Below are 11,289 nucleotides of genomic sequence, written 5' to 3' on the forward strand. Positions count from 1 at the left end.
TGTCCCGTATTCAGCAAGTGAAAATAAAATAAATAATAAAAGGTGAATCAAATGGACCATTACGGCAAAGCTGGGATGGTCAATTTGGTAAAGAAAATCCGTTGGGCATCTTTCTTCGCCTTTAGACAATAATTCTGATGGCAAAAGAGCCAAACGGGACAGGCAAAAGAGAAAAAAAAAAAAAAGAAAAAAAAAAAAAAAAGAAGATAGTAAGCAGTAAGATCAACCCAGCAGAGTTGGTGAGAGATCGGCAGTGATCGATAATTTCTTCTATAGAAGAAAATAAGGGGTGGGGGTCTCAGCAAGCCCCAGGTCATGCACCCCCATAATATGAGACTTGGCTCTTGGGGACCTCAGCATCTCTGAACCTCCTCAGCTGCTGCCCTCCCTCGGGCCGATCTTCCGGTGATGAAAGTGGGCGGTCTCTGCTTCACATCTGCTGCTCATCTCCAGCCTCTTCATTTGTCTGCTCTCTTCAACCACCGCAGAAGTATCTGAGCGAAACAGCAGAAGACGGGGTATGTGGAGGTTTTTATTTCAACCTTTTTGAGCCCTTGTATTTTTTCAGTGCTGAAAAACTAATTAAAAAAAACATCTGGAGGGCCTTCTTTATAAAATTATCATTGAATTCGTGTCTTCTTTTGAGCTCAAGTTATGCACACTTGAAAGGTCCATAACCATTTTTAATGTCACTTCAAATTTTGTAGTTTAAACCACAAGTGTATGTTACCGCAGTCTGTTTGACATGCACTACCTTTCACATCTTACATACAAAACCCCCCAAAACAAAACATGTTACATGTGTTTACACCTTTATAAACAAACAGCTAAGTGATCTCATACTTAAAACCTGAGGAAACACCCCATTTATTCAATCCATTGTGGATTGTAAATATATGCGAGTACAACAACATTCTAGAGTACTCTAGTTGTAACTGTAATTGTAACATAGGTACATATTTTTTGCAAGTACTTGACTCAGTCTAGTAGATATCAAAAATCTCAAACACATCCCTCTATGCTTCATCAGGCTCGGTATTTTACCAAAATAACAGATACTAAAACTAACGAGAACTTCTCAATATTTTTTCCTTTCTTTTCTTTCCAAGGTCACAAAATAATTTGTAACTAAAATGTTTTTTTCACATCTAGTTTTAGTTTTCTCTTAGAAAAGCTGTGAGAGAGATAAAGGTTATCTTATCTTAAAAGAAACTTAAAATGGATGTGAAATGTGTAAAAATGAAGCAACATGTTAGCAGCTGCACTGTCAACAGTAATGTCAGCGAACTAGTAAGCCCTCGCAGTGACAGCAAGCTGCTGTTATTAGGATTAGCTGAGAAAAGGTGCAGGAGGAGGAATCACATTTTCAACAACAGCGTGAGGAACAGACAGAGGAAAATAGAATCAAAGTGGTAGGAAAATAGATAGAGACATATTTAAGAACGGAGCAATTCAAGTAAACGAACGACTATTTTAATCATGAGCAGCTTCTAATAGCGAAAGTGTAACTTTTAAGTATCACATGCTGCGCTGGAGTGAAACTAAGATGTCCTAACTGAACAATAACTGTACTAACCTGATAAAAAAGAAACTTCAGTATCAATAATCAAAAAATTTGAAACATATAGGGAGAGAGCACAGAGCAAAGAACTGATTGTACTGGACGAGAAATACCAGGGACGATTTTTTTTGTGTCCCATTCCAGACATGTCTGTCACTTTGCTGCAGAAACTCTCTGATGTGACTATATCCTATCATTCATACTTGCTCAGAAATCATTGCGTGTCCATCTTATTAACAGATCCAAGACTAATATTGCCACAGATATCAATATAATAGTGCTTCTAAAAAGTTGCATTTACAACAAATCTCTAGAGGAAAGAGGACAAACAGGAACTAGAATACAGTCAGAACAATGTGTAATAAAAGCTTTTGTGTAGCTGAAGGATTACATGGAGCCAGAATAAGACGATATGGAGCATTTCACTCACTAAGGTTAGCTTGACACAGAAGTAGCAGTCTTAAAAATATCCATTACACAAGGCTGACAAATCTTCAACTGAGGTAAATAACTGAGATTAAAACAGTTGAAAATGAACTCCTGAGAATTTTCTGTATTTATGTAGATTCCATCATATTGAGAAGCCAATTAAGCAGACAAGGCAAAAAAAACCCAAAAACTTTATTATTATTAATATTTATTTTGGAAAGGGATCCAGTATTACATTAATATGTCTATTCGTACTTCTAGTGTCTGGCATACAGCTTTTATCAGAATCAGCATACTTTATTAATCCATAAATTAATTAATCCCTGCATGTTATGTGAACATTTCCGGTATACACAATATATACACAGCTTGAGAATATGTCCAGTGTCAGTGGTGACATAACTGCACAAACTACATATGAAATATGTAACTTCCACTGAAACCAGTGATACTTTGACTTTTCACATGTCTTCTGCTGCAGAGCTCTCAGAGATAATTCGTATCTGCATGCAATGGAGGAAATATATTTGAAACCTGATAACCCAACATCTTCAACAAATCACAGGGGTAAGAAAGAAGTGACAGAAACAGGAAGAGGTTTGTTCATATCTCTTATTACTCTTGTATATTTTGGGGGATTTTCAGATTCCTGGTTTTTCCCCCCTTTTCTCTTTTCAGGTCAAAGGAGCTCTAAGAGGAGTTTCTGTTTAGTTAGTATTCTCTCTCTTTGCCTGTTGGGTGCTTTCCTGCTGGCTAGACTGATCACTTTTGGTATTTACTGTGAGTTGGATTGTTCATCAATATTTCTTCTACTTTACTGTCCCAAAATAATAAATAGTTTTCTAATGAAATTCAACTGAAATTTAACAAACATGGTAACATTCAAATCAAGGAAGTCTCACAAGTTCAAAATTTATAAATAATTTTAAGAAGACAAGATCACAGTAATAATGGTTCTTTATTCACATGCCAGTATAAAACTGACAAACATATTTAACATGGTTTAAAGGAAAACTTTTTGTTTAACTCTAAAATACATCTGAAACAGTCTCAGGATGAATGCATGAGGTCTTTTGAGTTTCAAATATATGAATATTTATCTTTATTTCAGATCATAACTGCTTACATGATTCAGCTGATCATCTGCCAGAAATAAAGAAACAACTTTCTTCAATGACTGAGGAGAGAGACCTGCTGACTGAAAAGACCAAAGAGCTGAAAACGCTGCTATGTTTGTCCAATCAGTGTGAGTTGTATGAAAGTTTTTGTCTTTGTAAAAAGCTTTAGACGGGAATTCAGTGATTCAGTTTCCTAGCAAATTTTTTCTGCTTAACATAAATTACTATTGGGAATCATTATTAATATGTATTTATATGAACAACTGTCAATACCTTTGCATCTATGCTTTTCAACATATAGCTTAATTGCATTTGTGCATCTTATACTCATTACAAATTCACATTTATAAGGAAGTTATGACTGAACAAAATGACTGTACCGTCATTATTTAGTAATTTCAAAACTTTATGAATCCAAAATAGAACTTAATATTTGTTAATGAATTTTATTAATTTTTAATCAAGTTTTCATGTGCAAACTTTCATTGTAGCAAAACAACATTTAACAAATACAACGAGCATTAAACCCCAGAAAGTTGATTCTGTTCATCTGGATGTAGCGTTTTAGTGGGAGAATCTTTTTGTCACTGATCCAAGTGACTTCTGCTTCAGTCTCAGCTGATTGCAGGTTTCCCCAGCTTTGTCAATAATGACCTGAACTAGTGCCACTGATTAAAAATGGGCCTTCGGGTCAGGTTCATGTTCATTAATATGCAACTTGTAATGACCATTGATCAGTGAGCACAAAAGAAAGCTAAAGTGTTTGTGTTAGGTGCCAGTCCTCTTACTCCTGTATTTTCTCCTTTTTAACTCTATATCTTTAAAACTGTTAACTATTCAGTTGCTCATCTATTTGGTGATGATTTGTGTTTCAGTAAGGATGCATCTATTCACTATCATATCTCTTTTGAACTACATGTTTCACCTTTCATCAGTTTTGCCCAGTTATTAGACGTTTTCAGTTGTTGCTGTATCTTAAATTCATTTGTGGTAGGTAGGTTTAATCACATCACACAAAGATTTATCAGGCTTTTACCCTTGTAGTTCACTGACATATGGAAACTGGCAATTTTAGTATGTAACAGTGTCAGTGTGGAAAGTCAGGGTTGCACGAATTAGGAAAAACTTTACCCTCATTTAGTCTCAAACTTTAAAGCAATAAAGTTTGAGTGAAATTAGCACTTTCTTTATTTGAACTCTATAAAATTTTAAATTATTAAATATAATAAATTATTATTATTATTTATTATAAACATTATATATATTTTAAATATGCATATAATTTCCCGATGACAGAAAAAGATTGACATATTACAATAGATTTCTATACTGACAATTTTGACATCAGCACAAACGTTCTATTAAATTAACTTAGATACCATTACTGGAGATTTCTTGGACTTTTCTTTTTGGACTGTGGGAGGAAACTGGATTACCTAGAAAGAACCCATGCAGGCTCAGGGACAACATACAAACTTCACACAGGTCTTGGGCAGATGTCTGGATTTGAGACCAGGACCTTCTTGCCCTGAGGAAAAAGTGCAAGACACCACCATGCTGCTCAGGGCAGGTTAAATCCTGCAGGGACCATATCATCAGCGACGTGGTCACTCCAGCCAAGACCATAACATTTTAGTGGGAGAAAATAGGTCACAGCACATTTTTTTTGGTAAACAAAACAAGTTCACTTCATCTTTTGAATCCTCAGCAGGAAATGTGTCCCACACACTTTGTTTTTAGAATAACTTATGGGAGTGGAACTGTTCTCTGTTAATATAAAATAAATTGGGTATTAAAACTGTCACCATGTTAAATACAAGCAGACAAATATAACAGTCAGTAAGTGAATAGACTGTGCAAAGATCTTTGTGACCAAGACTTTGGAGGATTGAAATTAAATAGAGATTGAATGAGCATCATTATAGAGTTCTTAAAGGATCTTTCCTTCCTGCAGACAAAACATGTCCTGTAGGATGGAGCAAGTTCAATCATAGATGCTATCTCCAATCGGAAAGGTCTGATTCGTGGGATGCAGCCAGAAAGAACTGTACAGACGAAGAAGCCGATCTGATAGTCATTGACAGCCCTGAAGAAGAGGTACAGTGTGTTATTGTGTTTGTAAATAAACACAATAGTTCAAATTCTTATTTTTATTTATTTATTTATTTTTTCTTCCTAAAAGTGTTTATTATGAGCATTTGAGCATTTAATCAACACATATCTAAACACAAAAACCTGAAATAACTGTAATTCTGTCTCAGTGTAGAAAACAACTAACAGACATTTTCTATGGTTCTATATGGAATTTGTCTTAGCTGAATAGTTTCATTCTTCAAAAACTTTGATGAACATGTGAATTTTAAGACATATTTATAGAACTAAAGTGTATATATTATATGGGTCCTTATTTAAAGAAAGAATAATGAAATGTGGTGGTTTAGCAAAGATAGGAAAAACAGAATATTATAAAATGCTAAAGAATGCAGGGGATGCAGCATACAAAGGTTCTTCCACTGTTACTTTGCAAGAGAGCAGTTACTACCAGGCGGATGGGAGTCTGTAGCCAAAGTGCCGGAGCGGCAGAAAGTCAAGGGATTTGAAGCATTGTTTTGCATGGTAAATGATGTCAGACAACTTTTGTGCCACGGATTAGCAAGTCAGTGGTGTCACTTAATAAGTCATGACAGTGACTCTTCTGCAGTAATCAAAACAGCCGTTTTTGAAACTTGGCAACGATGGAAATGACTGTACAAAAACCAACACCGTGGTCCCAGAGTCTGACAAAAAGCAATAGACCAAGCACCTGGTATACTATCACCTTGACATCCTCTAATGTTGTGTTGTGTTGCATACAAATGCAGCACTGCTATACAACCTCACTAATATTAGGGTGGTACTCAGTCCAGTTTTTGTGTGGCGTCAGAACTACTGGGACATCCCTGCCTGGAGGGGAAAACAATACAGGAACGATTTAACTGAAACTAGAAACAACTTGGTAAACTTTACTGTGTGATGCAATATTAATGTGACAATTTAATACCTTTTCTGGTCCTACAGTGTAAATAACCAGATAATTAAAAAGATAAGATTTGCGTGTGGTAATTCATTTAAGTTAGCAATGTAGTGCTTACCTTCGCTTTAACCATGAACAATTTCTTGTTCTTCACTTCCCACAATGCGGCATTATTTACCCATCCAGATTGTATATCACAGAATAAAACTGGTTCAAAACTAAAATAAAATGTTTTATCCTCATGTTAAACAGACTTTCCTCTCTACAATCATCAATGAACAAACTTGGATTGGTTTGAATGACAAAGAACAGGAGGGAACATGGAAATGGGTAGATGGTACTCCACCGACTCTGATGTAAGTCTTCACTTTGGTTCAGTTTGTTACTCTAATTACATTTCAAAATCAAATTTGTTGAATCCACAGATGCATGCAGAATTGACAAGAAATGAAGTAATAAGATAATGTTGTTGTGACTGACCTGCTAGGTACTGGGCATCGAGTCAACCTGATGATGGTGGAGATGAGGACTGTGCTTATGTCAGGAATCACGGCAAAAATTCTTGGATGGATTTTCGATGTTCAGCTTCTTTTCATTGGATCTGTGAAAAAACACTAAACTGCAGTACAGTTTACTGACAATGATCTATTAATAAATGTTTTGCAGGTTTTTTCTATCATTCTATTTTAAGTTTAGTCTGTTTTATTCTGTTATACTTTCAAATGTATACCATACGTGCATCTACTGGGAGGCTAAGGGGTAGCACTGGCAGCTGCCAGTATTTTTATTCTAGTGTTTACAGTGTTGATTTTTGTGTTTCTTGAATTTTTGAATTGTATTTTTATTTAATTGCCATTGCTTTATTTTCTGTGATAAAATAATAATTATTATCATTATTGAGTCTCAAGAGAATAGATTTTGCACAGATCTTTGTGATTAAGCCATTGGAGCAGTCCAGTTTATAGCTAGCTTAAATATATTGTTTGTAATTTCTTGTAGAAAATACATGTTCTGGAGGATGGAGCAAATTCAACTGTAGCTGCTATATCCGGTCTCAAAGCTCTGGTTCCTGGGATGCAGCCAGAAAGGACTGCAGAGACAGAGGAGCAGACCTGGTGGTTGTTGACAGCCCTGAAAAACAGGTACTGTGTTTATGCCTGTCTGACTTATTGTGTTTGTAAATTATTACTGAAATTCAAGCTCCTTATTTTACATAACTAATGTTGCCCATATGCACATGAAAACTATTCAACACATATATGAGATCAGATCATAAACATAAAAGTTTATGATCTGATCAAAGTTGTTCTGTGGGAAAAAACTCATATGACCACATAGTTTTCTGTGATTGTGAAAGTGACTTAATGGAACCTTCAATTTAAAAAGTGTTACCACAATTAGGATGAAATCAAAGAAGATGAATATGAGGATTTTAAATCAAATTTATTGTACCACAATGACTCAGAGAAATATACACAGTCAAAAACATTATGGGGGAAATAACCTGTCAATGGAGAAATAAGAAAGCATGGTGGTGTATAAAGAAAAAGTAAATCAGAATATAGGAGGATACTGAAGAATGCAGGGAATGCAGTCAGTGGACCTTTAAGAGTCCACTGACAGAACATAATACCATTTAACCAGTCTTTTGTAGACAGTGTCAAAAGATTTTGGTGGCAATGACTTATTACATGTTAAAGAAAAACAGACAAATGAATTAAAAGTTTTGAATGTGTTACAGCAAAAAGTGCATTGACTAAAATTGTGGTTCAAAACTAATATAAATTGCTTTTACTTCATATGAAAAAGACCTTTCTCTCTACGATCACCACAAAAAGAGTTTGGCTTGGTTTGACTGACGAAGAACAGGAGGGAACATGGAAATGGGTGGATGGAACTCCACTGACTCTGTCGTAAGTCTTTACTTTGGTTCAGTTTGTTACTTTCATTAAGTTTCCAAAAGAAATGTGTTAAACATATACACACTACTGGTCAAAAGCCTGGACACACCTTTTCATTTAATGGCTTTTCTTTATTTTTGCTACTTTCTACATTGTAGAAACATACTGAAGACATCAAATATATGAAGCAAGATACATGGAATTATGTAGCAAAGAAAAAAATTGATCAATAACTCTTCTTCTTACATTTTAGATTCCTTAAAGTAGCCACCCTTTGTTGTATTGACAGTGCTGTAAACCCTTGGCCTTCTCTCATAGGAACTTCATGATGTAATCACCTGAAATGGTTTTCACTTCACAGGTGTGTCTTGTCAGGTTTCATTTAGGGTTCTTAATGGGGTTGGGACTGAATCTAATTGAAATGGTTTGGGATGAGATGCACCACAGAGTGAAGGCAAAAGGCCAACAAGTGCTCAGCATCTCTGGGAACTCTTTCAAGACTGTTCAAAAAAAAAACATTTCAGGTGACGACCTCATGAAGCTCACCGAGAGAATGCCATGAGTGTGCAAAGCAGTAATCAAAGCAAAGAATCTGAGTTTTTTCACAATTTATTGTTTACTACATAATTCCATATGTGTTCATTCATAGTTTTGATGCCTTCAGTGAGACTCTACAATGTACAATAGTTGTGAAAATAAAGAAAACCATTAAACTTTTGACTGTTAGTGTACAAAACACACTGGTGAACTTACATTTCAGTGGGTTGAGCCAAACTGCAAGGTCAAAAGCTTAAAATGTACACTAATGACTTATTTAGACAACATAGGTTAGAAGTTGCTATATCAACTATGACGTCTTGTTATCATCTCCATATGAAACTTTGTTATCTTAAAAAAGCCCTGTCACTACACACCAAACATCTGATTTTTCTTTCAATAATAAAAACAACCTAATATTATGGTTTTGGACTAACTAGGTACTGGGGATCGACTCAACCTGATAATGGTGGAGAAGAGGACTGTGCTCATGTCTACAGTGGTGAGGACATGAGCATGAATGACCGTTCATGCTCAACTTCTCTTAAATGGATCTGTGAAAAAGCACCAGACTACTGTATCATTTCTTGAAGATTTTTTACTTGTTACTTCAGTGGAGACTTTTAGAGAGAAATGATCAAACACCAGCATAGCTGAATATGTGTTTCAATTTGGGGTTTCTCTTTGGTTTTTATTGCAGTGTTTTAAAGTTTAGATTTTTGTGTTTGTTAACAAAGTATACTAACTTTGTGTTAGTCAAATGTTACATGAAAATGGACAATGAGACAAAACCTTTTGAGCATGCAATTTATTGAAAACAAAGCTTATACTGAAACAGGCTTTTTTACAGCTGATCTAAAGTTTAGGACCACACCTCCAAAAAAAAATCTGTAAACACCACAAAACAGAAATCAAAGTTCCAAACATGAACTCAGTAATGAGTAGCTCCACCGTTATTGTTGATCAATTCAAAAATTCATTGTGGAATGCTTGATACAAGCTTTTCCACGAGATGAGTGGGAACACTTGATGGTTGCACAAAGGGCATCCTTCCCCAAAGGTTCTCAACTGGATTTAGATCAGGGAAACACACAGGATGGTTCAAAACAGTGATGTTATTCTCCAGGAAAAAGTCCCTTGTCCTGCAGGCATTGTGTACTGTAGCATTGTCCTGTTGAAAAACCCAGTCGTTACCACAAAGATGAGGGCCCTCAGTCATGAGGGATGCTCTCTGCAACATCTGGACATAGCCAGAGGCCACTGAAGGAAAAAGCATCCCCCGCCACTGTGGCGCGTAGAAAACATCTCAGGTGGGATCTGCTTGTCATGCCAGTAACGTTGGAAATCATCAGGACCATCAAGGTTAAATTTTTTATCAGAGAATACAACTTTCTTCCACCTTTCAATATCCCATGTTTGGTGCTCTCTTGCAAAGTCCAAATGGTCAGTTCTGTGGCATTCAAGGAGATGAGGCCTTTAGCGACATTTTTTGTTTTTGAAGTCCTTCAGTCTCAGATGCTGTCTGATGGTTATGGGGCTGCAGTCGGTAGTGATGGCGCGCTTGAAGCTGAAGCTCCGGTGCGTGTGTCAAAAAAAATCAACACACTGCTTCAGAAGCACTGTGTCGAAGCTTGATTCGTTTGGCCAGAGTCACGTGATCAGTGACGTCCGAAGCTTCATTTAGAACCTAACTGCTTCGGTATCTGAGTCAATGGTTTATAAGCAGGTGACTCATTCGCGGGATTTGTGGAGCGTTTTGATGGTGACAGATAGCAAACCACTGATATTTCTGTTGAGAGATTTGGAGCCAGCGAGGAATAGAGGAGGTTCTGTTGTGTGGGAGAATTTTGAGTTGATTTTTGTCAATCGGGTGGGTTTTCCAGCTTTGTGTTCTGGCCGTTTGCTTTTGTTTTGTGCACGTTTATTTTATCTGAAAACTGGAAAAAAGTAAAATGTCAAAAATCTGCTTCCATAATGTAAATATCATTAAATAACTTTAGAAAAACTTCCACTTGACTCTTTACATTTAATGTTATAAAAAAATATATTAATCTGAAAATGTTAGTCTGCCAAATGTGCAGCAATTTAATTGATTTATTCTCTTTAGCTGATAGTTGGTGGGGCCCAGGTAGACTGTATAACTGCATCTCTACCAGTTTCTGTGCACTCCAGCCTCCTCTGTGCCATGTAAAGGGATTTTCCTTAAGGCAGGAGAAATTATCTCCACGAAAAGGAACAGGTTCGGCCATCGCACAGTGGAACAAATTTTCTTCTTAAATACAAATGGAAAAGGGTTACCTTAAATGCATCATGTTTTTAATTTGCAAGTTCATAAGCATTTTCCCCTTCCAGTTCACAATCAATTCTACCCCCAGGTCAAAAATATGTCTTGGAAAATTTCCCTAATGTAATATTATTTATAAATACACCCGTCTAGCGATTAATTGCATAAGTACATGGAGGCAGGACCTCACAGCAGAAGCCTACTCCATAATGTGTTGTACATTATTATATGTATATTATATGTAATGTGGTATTTTTCAATTATTGTATTTACCAACATCAAGAAATCACAAGCAAAGAAAGACCACACCATGGTGCATATTTAAACAAGGAGAGTTTATTGGTCAAAATTATTTATTAAACAAATAAAACACATTTTTTTTAACCACCAAAGAATACACGTTCAAAGCAACACAGCAGTGGCCCAATATCAGACAGAATTCCACA

The 11,289-nt window shown here is 36.0% G+C and overlaps 1 protein-coding gene across 1 annotated transcript; it reads left to right on the forward strand.

The window, feature by feature from the left end:
- The first annotated feature begins 446 nt into the window (after nt 1–446).
- LOC102788779 (C-type mannose receptor 2-like) lies at nt 447–10,565 on the forward strand. The gene is made up of 10 exons (XM_006805845.2): nt 447–518; nt 2,472–2,557; nt 2,669–2,770; nt 3,102–3,236; nt 5,063–5,205; nt 6,374–6,477; nt 6,609–6,745; nt 7,121–7,263; nt 7,931–8,034; nt 9,000–10,565. The coding sequence occupies exons 2-10, from the start codon at nt 2,503–2,505 to the stop codon at nt 9,148–9,150; spliced, it is 1,074 nt and encodes a 357-aa protein (XP_006805908.1). The 5' UTR covers nt 447–518; nt 2,472–2,502; the 3' UTR covers nt 9,151–10,565.
- The last annotated feature ends 724 nt before the right edge of the window (nt 10,566–11,289 follow it).

This window comes from Neolamprologus brichardi, chromosome 16 (genome assembly GCF_056152115.1).
Source record: "Neolamprologus brichardi isolate AB-2024 chromosome 16, ASM5615211v1, whole genome shotgun sequence".
Classification (NCBI taxonomy): Eukaryota; Metazoa; Chordata; class Actinopteri; order Cichliformes; family Cichlidae; genus Neolamprologus; species Neolamprologus brichardi.

Excerpts from the sequence above, each read along its gene's own strand:
- LOC102788779 (XM_006805845.2), top strand. The coding sequence starts at position 2,503 with ATGGAGGAAATATATTTGAAACCTGATAACCCAACATCTTCAACAAAT. Across the intron at positions 2,558-2,668 it reads ATCTTCAACAAATCACAGGG|GTCAAAGGAGCTCTAAGAGG; the intron begins GTAAGAAAGAAG and ends TTCTCTTTTCAG. Across the intron at positions 6,478-6,608 it reads GGTACTCCACCGACTCTGAT|GTACTGGGCATCGAGTCAAC; the intron begins GTAAGTCTTCAC and ends CTGACCTGCTAG.